At 47.2% G+C, this 14005-nt stretch overlaps 1 protein-coding gene across 2 annotated transcripts in view; it reads right to left on the reverse strand.

The window, feature by feature from the left end:
• The window catches only part of ADCY9 (adenylate cyclase 9), a 108883-nt gene extending 103043 nt beyond the window's left edge, over positions 1 to 5840 (reverse strand). The window contains exons 1-2 of one of the 2 annotated variants that reach the window (XM_064478399.1): positions 5676 to 5839; positions 3642 to 5373 (exon numbers count right to left, since the gene is read on the reverse strand). In XM_064478399.1, the coding sequence (XP_064334469.1) occupies positions 3642 to 5334 (1693 nt within the window). In that variant the 5' untranslated portion in view covers positions 5335 to 5373; positions 5676 to 5839. Of the gene's footprint in view, positions 1 to 3641 lie in introns of both variants that reach the window. The other variant, XM_064478400.1, reaches the window with a different exon arrangement.
• Positions 5841 to 14005: the final 8165 nt, after the last annotated feature.

Raw genomic sequence — 14005 nt, forward strand, 5'->3', positions numbered from 1 at the left:
TCAAATCAGGCTATTCCTCCCTAGTCTTTAATGATAATTGCCCCTCACTTTTCCGATCACTTCCAAAATCCTAGTCCTATGCTGACAATTCTTTCAACCTTCTCTCTCAGTGACTGGCTGGCCACCTTATCTAAAATTTCAAACACACACACATTCCACATCCTCCGTCCTGCTTTGTTTTCTCCTTAGAACATAACACAAAACAAACTCTATATTTTGTTTACTGTCTAACTCTCTCATTAGAACAGAAGCACCATGAGGGCAGAAATTGTCTGTTTTGTTCACCGTTACATCTCCAGCTCCTAGAAATGTGCCCAACACAAAATAAATTATTTGTTGAATGAATGAACAAACAAGCCAAGGGTTCCTGGCCTATTTTGTATTCTACAACTTGATCCTGCATTTTCCACTCACACCATAGACACTTCAAAGGCCTCTCACTCACCCCTGACTCCAAACTGTGTCCCCAGGTCAATTCCAGAAACCTGCAAAGCCATCTCCTGTTCAATCAAGCCCCTCCCCCAGTCATCTGCTTAGATCTGGCTATATGTCCAATCCAGTTGATCTTACCATTGCTCACATCTGTCCCATCTTCCCCACCACCACTGTTGTTACCTTGGTCCAGGCCACCATCACCCCTGCCTGGATTTCCTGAAACAGCTCACTAATCTCCAGTCTCATACCCTTCCAACCCATGTTCCCTAGAACTTAAAGAGGAAACTTTCTAAAACTGCTAATCACATCACCTAAGCTGCCTGCTTAAAAGTCCATCAGCGGCTCCCCCTTACCTACAGGATCGAATCCAAACTCTTCCCTGTGTGACCACAGCCCTCCGTGTCCTGGTGAACTACTTAAACTGCCCAGCCCACCAAGTAACCCCAAGCCTTTGCCCACGCTTTCATCACTGCACTGAATGTTCTATCTCCCTGGAGAGCCACTGCTCGATCTCAAGATCCCCCTCAGGGACATGCACCTCTCTACAGCATTCCTGACTCTCTACTCAATGACCTCAGCGACCCTGAGCTCACCCAGGTCAGGAACCTTCACGACTTCACCTGCGCATCCACATGGCCAGGCCCCATCAGAGCACAACAAAGATGTCTGGGGAGTGAGTGAACGTGCAGAAATAAAATCCACTTTCCACAAAGTCTGTTAAGACAAATCAGAAGAGCAGCTTCCTTTCACACTGCCAGGCGAGTTCTGGAATCCTCAGTCTACTGTACAACGTCCCTTTCTACAGAGTCCTCGACTGGGTATCTTTCACCCCTTATCAGAAAAGCAGATGAGAGGAAAAGCTAATACCCAACAGTGCACAGAGAAAACGTCTGCCACAAACCCAGAGAAGGGCTGAAAGGAATCTTACGTATACAACCTGAACCCCTCTGTATGAAAAGGGTCTTCAAAAACTGTGCTATCATCTCAATTTAGCATATTTGTACAGTGTCAGGAAAACTGAACTGTACAATTTCAAAAAAGGTCAGGAAGTTGTGGAGACATCCTCTATTACTAGAGTCCCATCCACAGAGGTTTTCAAAATGAGCTGAATAAAGCAAAAATCATCGCCTCAGGGAAACTGTTAAAGGAGAGAATACCATAAAAAAAAAAATCACTGGTTTAGCTAAGCCTTCTGTCTTTCCCTATCTCCGAAGACTTTTCCTTATAAATATATAGTGTACATAAATTTAAAGAAAAAGTTAACTTACTAAATTTACAGTATGTGAGTTAAAAAAAATCAGCAAACCTATTCCAGCATTTTTTGGTCAGTACCTTTGAGACCTTTGATATACAGGTTGAAAATAAAATTACACAGAAATTAACAAAAACGGGTATTGCCAAAGAGTCAAAGACTTGGCAAATTCCAGACATGCTTAATGATTCCATCTGTTTTTATTTTTGAAATTCAAGTAATATACTGTTCAAAGTACCACTTACAAAATCGCTATCATTGTCACACTTAATCTAATATAGTACAGCCCAGCTCCATTCTCTGGAATCTATCCCATAATCCCTGAGGACAGAGCCTACAACACCCAGATCCTAAAGATGCCAAAATGTCGAGCAGGGATTAGATCTGCACCCCATTCCCCTGGAACCTTCAGACTCCAGGGCAGGAGCCACCCTCCTACAGAGGAAGACACGTGTCACGGCAGAATCTCTCAAGTGAACTGCAAAGTATAGTTCCTGATCTCATCAACGTAGCACTGAAAGCACTCTACAGAGAGGAAACTAGCAGGTGAAAATATTTTTCTCCTATACCTGCAAAATCTTCAACTATTAGTAAATTCTTCAACTACTAGCAAAATTAATAAAACAAAGAAAAATCAGGAGAAGGATAAATTTGTTATTACCAGGTAAGAAGTAAGTAAATGACATGGGGAACTCTGATCACAAGGAGAGAAAGTATCAACTGAACATACAGGACTGTGTCCAGGCTGACAGCCCACAGAGGCCCTCAAACTCAACCACTTACCGTGGCTGATTTATACCCTCACTTTTCCATCTCTGATTCAAGCCGTTACTTCTCTTTCTGAGGATTCCCTTCCCTGGAGCTTTTCATTGTGTGATTACGCAGTGTGGGGGCACCACAGAACACAATACAGCTTTAAAAATGTTGACTTTTTAAAAATCAATGTTATTCTCTACTCACTTCCAAAAAAGGTGTTTCCCTCAATGTGGAAGATTTTAGTAAAATATAATGCTTTTTAAAAAAGGAAAGGGAGAAGATGTTAGTTATTTAGAATTCATAACTTTTGGTCCCACTTACTTAGACATTACTTCCCAGACCTCAGATTTTTGGTCCTATGTGAAAATAAGAAAAATAAAACAAAAGGAGAAGCTCAGTGTAAACATCAAGAATAGCAGTAAGGAGCTTAAGACAGGGACAAGGGGCCAGACACAAATCTTAGGGGATGGGGCTAAGGGGGTCTAAACACTGTTCTGGGGACATTTTTCACTTTCAAACTGCCTCATCCTTTAAGAAGTTCAAAATTTTAAAATGCTGAGGTCTATCAGGTAAGACAAAGACCATGATAAGAAAGCATCATTAAATAAATGAAAGCTGAAAATGCAAACATTTTTTAAAAAGAGATCGAGGGGAAAGGCAGTGTGCACTTAGAGTACCTAATTCAATCTAATTCTCAAGAGTCCTGCAGGGCTGAGCCGACTTCCTTATCCCAGCAAAGTGAGGCCTAGAGAGGAGAAAGGTTTTATTCTTCACATTTTGGGGAAAAGGCATAGAAAAAAATGTTTCAGTGGGGCTCAAGGGTGACCAAATGGACTGCAAAGGCAATTTCTTATAGTGCTTCGAAGTTTTAACTACTGACAGGCTCCGATCCCCTTACATTCATCAGACCTGCCCCCAGAATATTAGAAACGTTAAGAGCCGACTGGCAGGATACACCTTCTCAAAGTTCTCCTTTCTTCTAAAGGTCTCATCTAGGTCAGCACTGTCACGGTGTGAACAGGTCTGTGATATCTGACTCAGTGGAGGAAAAGTCCCACTGGCCCTCGGGTGCCCCCGTGGTAAGGTGTCCGAGACAACCGATCTGCCTCCAGATACTGACACTGGAAAGAGATTGTTTTGTTTTTCCAACACAAACAGGACTGGGGAGGGAGATGACGAGGCAAAGATATGCACATACCTTTCAACTGGTCAGCAACCACACTCTGGCCGAGACGCTCAGTAACTTTCCCATCTTCCATTTCGTACCGGTCATCTAGGTATTTTGCAGTGGCCTCGGAAATGTGAACCTTGCCAGCCACTCCCAGCTGCTCCATGAGATTGGCCAGGTTTACATCATTGGACCACACATCAAATTTAAACCTCCTCATGCCCAAGATGCCACACAAGACGGTCCCCGTGTGAACCCCAACACGCATGTTCACCATCTCTTTCTTCTCCTGGCAGAACTGCTCGATGGCTCTTATCATGCCCAAGCCCATTTCGATGCAGCAGTAGGCATGGTCGGCCCGGGGTTCTGGACACCCAGCCACACAGTAGTAGCAGTCTCCCAGGGTACTGATTTTCTCACATTTGGTCTCCTCACACAACTGGTCGAAGCGGCCAAACAGATCGTTGAGGAGACCCACCAGGGCATGGGCGGACTTGTTGGCACTCATCTTGGTGAAGCCCACGATATCTGCGAATAAAATACTGACTTCTTCGATCTGCTGCATCTTAAACGGGCGGAACGCAATGGGGGCTTTCTGTATGGAAGACTTTTTCTTCCTGTTCTTGGGGCTGGAGGTGGCGTGCCTTTTAACAGAATTCTCGCTCTCCTCGTCCCCCTGTTTCATCAAGTCATCAGCTATAATTCTTGGCATCACAGAATGAATCATCCTCTCTTTCAGGGCTTTTTCCACTTCCAGATCCTTCCCGTGCATGATGGACTGTCCCACCTTGAGGAAGGTGCTCCTGGATCTCACCTGTGACATGATGAACAGGTGGATCCCGATGGCGTGAACACAGACATGGAGTAGGGCTCGGCTCAGCAGCTCCCACTGTGGGGCCCCCACTCCAGGCCAGGGGAAGCAGTCTTCGTCTCGGAAATGATACCCAAAGGTCTCAAAAAGAACAGAATAGGCCACTCCCAAAATCAAGCTCAAATACAAAGGTAAGTGCATGACGGTGTAGAGCAAAAAGAGCACTTCAATGCACATGGAAAAGCTCCCCACTTGAGATAAGCAAGTGTCTGCCGACTTGGCTGCAGGAGTATGATTGGAGCTGTCAACTCGTCCTGAGAGAGGCGTCAAGACCTGAAACTGGGCAGCCAGGGTCAGGGCAAACACCAGGAGAGTGAGAACCAGCGAGGTCCACACATAATGCCGGGCATACAGCTTGGTGAAGGTAAACAGAAAAAAGCCCACACACACCACGAGGAAGCACAGAGCAGGGGCTACCATGACAATCAATTTGGATCTCATATGTACCCCAAAATAGATGCTCCAGAGAAGGCAGGCGAAGCCTATGTAGAACAGCGCATACCGGAAGCGACGCTGGGTTTGCGGGAAGCAGCGCTCCATGCAAGCCTCCTCCAGGTTCACAGAGTCAAACTTGGGGTCCCACCACCGGCTGGAGGCCCTCTCGAACAGCTGGGGCAGCTTCTTCTGCCTGCGCAGGCGGCCTCCGGCGCCCATTCTCCTGGGGATCCCTCCTGAGTCCCCGGAGCTGCTACAGCTGGAGGAGATGCTGTACTTGCAATGTTTGGGGTGGCTGTTGGAGGACAGCTGCTTGGGGTTGATTTTGACCCTCACGCTGTTGCTGTCTCCGCTGGAGTCACAACTCACCTCGGTGCTGTGGTGCTGCAGCAGCTGCTGGTGGGGCGGGGAAGCCATGTTGCCGAGCGCTCGGAACCCTCCCCGGCTGGCCGGGACCTGTCAGCGAGACGACCAGTTACACTGGGATCCGTTCCCACACAAGTAAGAACACCTGAAGGCCACGAGCTCTACCGATTCCCTAAGCAGGGGCCCCGGCGGTCTACTGGGGAAGGCACCATATGCTCACAACAACTGTGGGTAATGTCTGAGCGCCACTCTACCGTCGTTCCCCGCGCCCCGAGGCTGACCGCAGACACTGGGGCCAGACCTGGAACACCCGGGGGTCCGGAGCGGTGGCCGCCCCCGAGCCCGTCCAGCGCCGCCCGAGCCCCCGGTGCGTTTCCTCGGCGCGCACTCGCCTGCTCCGCCGCCGGCTCCGAGGAAAGTCCAGCCGAGCCCTCTCACGCCGCGGGCCGCTCTCGCAAACACAGCTCTCCCGGCGGCGGCGGCGGGCCCCTCATGCTGCGCAGAGAGCGGCGCCTCCGCCGCGTCAAGGCCGGTGGCCGGACCCCCGGCCCCCGACCCGCACTCCGCGCCCTCGAGCTCGGCGGCCCCGCGGGCGGCGGCGGCGGGCGAGCGGCGAGGCCCGGCGCCCGGTGCGAGTTTGCGGAGCCCGCGGCGCTGTGGCCGCCCCCGTCGGCGCGGCCCGTCTAGCGGAGCCTGACCCGGCCGCGCCGCCCCTCCCGGCCTCCGGGGCCGACCCAGCGGGCGAGGATGCCCCGGGCCCCGGAGCCGTCAGGCGCCGAGCGCAGGGCGCGGCGGGCGCGGGCCCCTCAGCCGGCTGCCCGTGCGCGGCGCTGCCGCAGAGTCCGCTCCCGCGACGCCGACCCGGGACGCCCGCCCACGCCCGGGGCGGCCTCCCGAGCTAGAGATGCCGCCGCGGCCGCGGCCGCCGCCGAGCCCCGCGCTGCCGCTGCCTCATGTCGGAAGAGCCGCCGCCGCCGCCACCATCTCCGGCCCCCTCCCCCTCCCGCTGTCACTGACAGACTCGCGCCCGCGCCGCCCCTCGCCCCGCCGCAGCGCGCACGCGCCGCACGCGCACGCCGCCGCCGGGCTCCGGGCGCGCGCACGGTGCGCGCGCCGGGACGGCCGGGCTGCGGGACGGGGGCGGGCTGCGCGCTGAGGCCCCGCCCTCCACCCTCCACTCCGCCCTCTGCCCGGGGCCGTGCCGCGCCCAAGCAGCAGGCTGCAAGCACTGCGGGCCTGAGGGGGCTGCGGGGCTGCGGGCTTTCCGGGGATGCGGGGGCTACCGGCACAGAGAGAGCTGAGGGACCACCATTCCCTGCTGCTCGACCCCAGACCCGCTCGGGGAAACCTAAGGGCATCTGCTAGTTAAGGAACAACTGGAGTGTGACGTTTGGGACATGAAAATGTTTGCCTTCCCCTCGGTGCACTTTGTTTATAAATAAAAGTTTGCAACTATTGTATTTGCCTAAAGGGAGGCTCCCCTTTCTTCATAAGCAATGAGCAAGTGTCACCCAGGACACTGGCCCCTCCTTGAGCTTGTTCCAGGGCCACCTCCGCAGTGCGGTCCCAGCCCCAGCCTCTGCTGACCCAGCCGGGCAGGCCTCCAGGGGGCCGTGGTTGGCCCTAGAAAGCTAGTGCCACTGAGAACCAGCTCCTCCAGCCCCAGGGAGAGTTTCCCTTTCCATCCTTGGGTCGTTTCACCCTCCTCCTGAACAACTGTGTTTCCCTTTTCACAAATGAGGTTTTCAAAGGAGTCTGCTACTCCTGGGACAGTCCTAGGAGGGGACTCCGTAGGCATTGTCTGCCACGTATAAGTACAGTTCTGTACTCTCCAGTGCACCAGTCCTGACCCTTCTCCTCCCCATACTTTGCAGTACCTCTTGCCAGTCATGGGGGTCTGCTCCCTCCTTCCCCACCCCCAGGTTTCAGTGTTGAATTAGAAAATAGTAAAATGTGGGCTGTCCATATTGCAGAATATTACTCAGCCATAAAAAGGAGTGCCATGCTATTTCATTCTGCAACGCTGGAGGAGCCTTGAAACACGATGCTAAGTGGAAAAAAAAAAAAACAGGAAAGACTACATATTGTATGATTCTTTTTATATGAAATGTCCAGAAGAGGCAAGCCATAGAGACAGAAAGCAGATTAGAAATTGCCAGAGGCTGGAGGTAATGGGAATAAGTGAGTGCTAATGAGTAAGGGGTTTCTTTGGGGGGTGATGGAATGTTCCAGAACTAGATGGAGGTGCTGGTTACACAACACTGTGAGAGTACTGAATACTACTGAATTGTATGCTTTTAAATGGTTTAAATGGAAATTTTATGTGTATTTTATCACAATAAAGGAAAAAGAAAAAAGTAACACAGTATCTTTGCTGTGGTATTTCTGCAAAAAGTGTATAACCTCAGTCTAATCATGAGAAAACATCAAACTTGAATTGAGAAATATTTCTTCCCAGTAATTGACCAGTACTCATCCAAAGTGTCAAGGTCATGAAAGACAAAAAAAGACTGAGAAGCTATCACAAATCGCAGAAAACTAAGGGATACAACAACTAAATGGAACACAGGATCCTGATTTGAAACCTGGAACAGAAAAATAAGGTCTGCAGTTTAGTTCATGGCGTTACATTGTGAGATGTTAATTTCCTGGTTTTGATCATGGTACTATGATTAGGTATGATGTTAGCCCTAGGGGAAGCTTCGGTGTAGGGGATAGGGGAACTCTCTACTGTATTTTACAGCTTTGAAATTATTTCAAAATAAAAGTAAAAAAAGTTAAAAACCAACCTTTCTTGAACTTGGACTAAGTGCCAGGCACTCTCTCATACTCCATATTTACAGATGAAGAAATTGAGGTTCAGACAAGCTACTATATACAACATAGATAAACAACAGGGTCCTACTGTAGAGCACAGGGAACTATATTCAGTAGCCTGAATAACCTATACTGAAAAAGAATATATATACATATAACTGAATCACTATGCTGTACACCAGAAAGTAACACAACATTGTGAATTGAGTATACTTCAATTAAAAAAAGGAAAAGGAAAAAGAAAGAAATGAGGTTCAGAAGAGTTGAGTGCCTGCTACAAGCTACTAAGATAAAAAGAGGTAACTTCTCTGTTGACTGAATGTGTCGTAAGTGCCAGAAACCACTGGACGCTTTCACTTGTGACCTTTTTGGTCCTTACCACAACCCACTGAGGTAGACATTATTGTCCCTATTTTAGAGATGTGAAACTGAGGGTGGGAGAGTGGTATGCCCAAAGTCAGACAATGGGCTAGGGACATAGTTCAGATTCAAAACCAGATTGGACTCCTGTGGCCACGAATCTCTGAACAGCCAGGCACCACCCTCTCTGAGCTTCCAGGTGGCCCTTTTACTATCCCCCTGTCTCATATGATGACCAACCTAACTGGACAGGAAGTCCTTGGAGACAGGGTTCACAGTACACCTAACCCTAATTCATGCAACCCCACACTCCTCATTCCTGATTTCCTTCAATCAACTGAAAAATTGCCTGTCTGTGCTTTTCTTCCCCCCAACAAACCATTTCAGCCCACCCACCATTTCTGGTGACTTTGACGTTATAAATAAATTAGTCATGTCAGATTTTTGACTCGGGGAATAATCATACCCATCTCTCTCCTTCTCTTTTGTATGTCTTCCGGAAGCAGTTGGGCAGCATTCCCTGCCACTGAAACCTATAAACTTCCAGAGCATTCTCTATTTCCTGGTAAGGGCATGAGTCTTCCAGAAACCCTTGGGACTGGGGGCGATGTGCCTGGCACTGTGCATTAGGCCCTGGGTGTACAATGATACACCATCTCTGTCCTTACGGGGCTTATAGGAGCTGGGAAAGATGCCATGGAAGGGGATGGGTTAAGAAAGTGGAATCAACATCCAAATGAAGCCTATTTGTTGTGATTTGTTGAGGTACCTCTCATGTCTACTTTTTTTTAAAAGATTTTTTTCTATGGAAGTATAGTCGATTTACAACGTTGTGTTAATTTCTGGTGTACAGCATAGTGATTCATATATATATATTCCTTTTCATATTCTTTTTCATTATATGCCATTACAAGGTATTGAATATAGTTCCCTGTGCTACTCAGTAGGACCTTGTTGTTTTATCTGTTTTAACTTATAGTGGTGTATATCTGCAAATCCCAAACTCCCAATTTATCCTTCCCCACTCCCTTTCCCCCCTGGTAACCATAAGTTTGTTTTCTGTATGTGAGTCTGTTCTGTTTTGTAAATAAGCTCATTTATGTCCTTTTTTTTTTTTAAGATTCCACATATAAGTAATACCATATGGTATTTTTCTTTCTCATTCTAGCTTACTTCACTTAGTACAATGATCTCCAGGTCCATCCGTGTTGCTGCAAATGGCATTATTTCTTTCTTTTTTATGGCTGAGTAGTATTCCATTGTATAAATATACTACAGCTTCTTCTTTTTTTAAAAAAAAAACTTCTGCTCTTTATTTTTTTAATTTTATTCTTATTTTAACTTGGGGGGAGGTAATTATGTTTATCTATTTATTTATTACTTTTGGTGGAGGTACTGGGTATTGAACCCAGGACCTCAAGCATGCTAGGCATGCATTCTAACACTGAGCTATACCCTCCCCCTACCACAACTTCTTTATCTAGTCATCTGTCCATGCACATTTAGGGTGCTTCCATGTCTTGGCTATTGTAAATAGTGCTGCAATGAACATTGGGGTGCATGTATCTTTTCAAATTAGATTTTCCTCCAGATATTTGCCCAGAAGTAGGATTGCTGGATGACAGGGTAAGTCTATTTTCAGTTTTTTAAGGACAGATTTATTTTTTATTGAGGTAAAAGGATCTAGATTCAAACAAATCAACTATAATATTTTATGAGACAACCAGGGAAATCTGAACACTGTATTTGATGATTGCCAATAAAATTTTGTTACAATGGTTAAAAAGAAGGAAAGAAAGAAAGAAAATGAACATGAAATTTAATTAGGCTTGGTGACAGATTGCACAAGAGAGAGCTCTACAAAGTAGTTTAACTACATTCCCATAATTCCAAGACGTGGAGGGGAGTCACTGGAGGGTCCTGGGTCCCTTCTTCTCCACCCCTAGAAAGCATAAATGTGCCTGATACCCAGCAGATACAAGAAAGATGCTTTCTCCAACCATTCAACTCAGGTTGCTGATAGATCTGCCGGCTTTCTCTCCACGTGTGATGTGTGTCAACCTTCCACCCAGACACCGTGTGAATCAGAATGTGTCTGTACAATCTCTACAAAAGTTTTTGGAAAGCCTTGCCGGCCTCATGCTGCCGTCCATGTTCACCTGATCGGTGAGGGCCTCAGCTCTGAGCTATTAGAAGTCACCCAGGTGACAACTATGATTGGCTTTGACAACTGCGACTGCCTCCATGTGGATACAGCTCCAAATTATTTTTGGTTGTCAGATAGGCAACCCTCTTGGAGAACCCCTGGAAGATGAGATTCCCTGCTCTTATCCAATCATGTGTTCCAAGCTTTGATTACAAGCTTTGAGTACTTTTTTCTTTCAACTGAGGAAAGTCAGGAGGGTAGGAATCTAGCCACATACTTTTTTTCCACCATCGATTTCCTCCATCCTGTTGGTTGGTCACAAGTCTCTGGCAGCTGCTTTCATGCTGGCAGAGAATCAGCTGTCCGGGCAAAACCAACGACTGATTAGAGAAGATCACCAAAATCCCTTGCAGTTTCCTCTAAAATCCAGGAGTCTTCAGTCTAGTCATTTATAGGGACTATATCCTGCTGGGCCTGGCACAGAGCCCAATAACACTTCACTGAATGAAGCAGATGGGAATTAAAAGAAATAGGATGTAAGTGCAATAGCTGAGCTCTCGGTTACTTTTAATAAGCAGAATAGGTAACATTTTAATGTAATGCTTATGAGTTTATAGCTCTTTCTGCCTATATTTAAAGTAGAGGCTCTGGCTTGAACCTAAAGCTAAAAGAGGTGATGGACATATTTATGACCCCATGGGTCCAGGGAGGACCAATCTTGGAAGCAACCACATTTTGAAGTAAGGAGGAGCTAGTTGGTTGACCAGCAAGAGCTTGGTTGAGAGAGAGGATGGGGGATTCTGAATAAAGCGTGGTGTCTGTCACTATATTTGTCAACAGTCCTGCTGGACTGTTGATCCCACCCCATCCTGTGAGTAATGGTGAGGAACTTTGGAGTAGGTGTAAGCAAAACGGCATAAGAACTGTGCAGTGAATTGAAGAGTGTACCCAAATTCATGCCCACTTGGAACCTGAAAAATCTGACCTTATTTGGAAACAGGGTTTTAGCAGAGATAATTAGTTAGATGAGGTCATACTGGATTATGGTGCGAACACTTTTAAGGAGGGGGGAGGGGAATACCTCAAGGGTAGAGCAGGTGCTTAGCATGCACAAGGTCCTGGGTTCAATCCCCAGTACCTCTGTTTAGCAAATAAATATAAACCCAATTGCCTCCCGCCCCCCCCCCCCAAAATAAAGAGGAGAGGATGCAGAGACATGGAGAAGAGGCCATGGAAAGACAGACAAAGAGATTGGAGAAAGGCACCTACAAGCCAAGGAACACTGAGCATTGCCAGGAGCCACCGAAAGCTGTAAGAGACAGGAATGGTTTTCCCCAGGGCCTTCAGAGTGATCCTGGCCCTGCCAGCACCTTGATTGCTGACTTACGGCCTCCAGAAGTGTGAGAGAATAAATTTCTGTTGCCTGAAGCCACCAAGTTTGTGGTCATGTGTTATGGTAGCCCCAGAAAACTCATACAGACAGTTTCATCACAAACTCTGCAAGTCAGGGTACAACTAGCATTGCCCTCTAACAGCACAGACACAAGGGTCAGAAGAAATCTTTATGAGAGCTGACAGCTTCTGGGGACCCCCAAGGACACCACAGGAGGACAGAGATCTGCGCTACCTCATGTGGGTGAGAAAGAGGAGGAATCAGGTCACTCTTGTTCAAAAAAGGCTCTAGAGAGGCCTGAGGGGACTCCAGTCACACCTTATCATGCGCACTTTACAGACAAGAAGCTTGAGCCAAGAGAAATAAAGCACTTTGCCAACAGCTGTAGAGTTGCCAAGCATCTTACGGCTTCCAGCAGTGGTGCCATTCTGGCTCTTGGGCCTCAGTATGAAACCTGTTTTCCCTCTGGCAGGTCTCTCTGTAGCTCTGAAACTTCACCAGGCTGGATCTTGGTGGCGGTCCACTGCATTCACCCATTGTGTTGGGTGTCTGCTGGTCCCTTTCCCCCTGGAGACTCAAGTTTGTCATTTCCAGGAAGTTTTCTGGGATTGTTTCTTTGATGATTTCTCTCTTTTGTTTTCCCTGTGCTCTTTCTCAAAAACCTATTATTGGATGCCTGACCTCTTGAACTGTTCCTCTCATTTTCTTATTTCTATTCTCCACGTCTATGACTTTCTCTTTTCTCTTTCATTTTTTTGCCCAACATTCTGGGAGATTTCCTCAACTTTACTGTTTCATCTTTTATTGAGACTTTCTTTCTATCCTGTTTTCTCTTCAACAACTTGGCACAATAATAATAATTCTGCTGTCATGTTTTAATATCAAATAATTTTTCTGCCTTCTGAATTTTTTAATCTCACCTTTTTCTCATTTCACCAATGTAGTAACTTCTCACCTCTCTGAAGATAGATTTTTTTAAAATATCCTGTTGCATCATCTCCATTTTTTTCTAGTTGTTCTTGCCTTTTTCAAGTTAGAGGCTCTTACATGTCTGGTCAGCCTTTGGGGTCTACTCATGGTTCAGAGGCATCAATAAAAAGCTGGGGCTTGTCAACCACAGTGGTTCCCAGCCCCCAGCCATATGCTGCAATCCGTTGGGAAGCTTGTGGACACTAAAGGCCTGACCCTACCCTCAGAAATTCTGAGTAAACTTTTGGAGATGGGGAGGGGTATAGGAGGGGATTTCAAACCTCCGCAGGTGATTCTTATGATCATGTATTGCTTTAGAATATTCTCCCACCCATGTCAGTATGTCCAGGTGTTTTTCCTTAGATTAGTCAGGTTTTCCAGAGAAGGTTTTTCCAGCCCGTTTGCCACTCGGCTGAGAAGGGAAGAGGCTGGAAGTCTCAGCATTCAGCATCCAAACTTCCATTAGCAAACCATCATCAGGGATAGTTTCAGTCCTGTTGGAGTGCTGCTAACTTTTACCCTGGAGCCCTCCTGTGACAGTCACTTGCATGATAAATCTGCATCCATCTGTATCCACTGTGATAGAACCCTGTATACCCGCTACAATGATGTATGTGTATTTAGGCACATGATGGTATCGAATTCTCATTAACACTCCTCAAACAGGAAGTGTGTGAGTCAGATAAGTATAACTGCAATGCCAATAAATAATTTTTTTCAAACACAGAAAAACTCCAGGAGAAAGTCTCCACCACCACCCACAATACACACCGAGAAGGTGTTGAGTCCAGGCTATACACAACCAGCGGTCTTTTCTGGCTCTCTCTGCTGTGCCCATTCATGCATCGTGTTCCGATGATCCGTGATGCTCCATGGCAAGGTCCTTACACGAGCTGTGATAAGAACTCAGCATTCAAGTAATGTGGTAGGACTGCTTGGGTGAGATAAGCTCTCTCATGTGCAGTGAGCAGCAGAGCCCTAGAGAAGACTCCAAGATATTTCCAAAGTGTGCTCTCAACTAACCACCAACTCTTATG

This window comes from Camelus dromedarius, chromosome 24, assembly GCF_036321535.1.
Source record: "Camelus dromedarius isolate mCamDro1 chromosome 24, mCamDro1.pat, whole genome shotgun sequence".
Lineage (NCBI taxonomy): Eukaryota > Metazoa > Chordata > Mammalia > Artiodactyla > Camelidae > Camelus > Camelus dromedarius.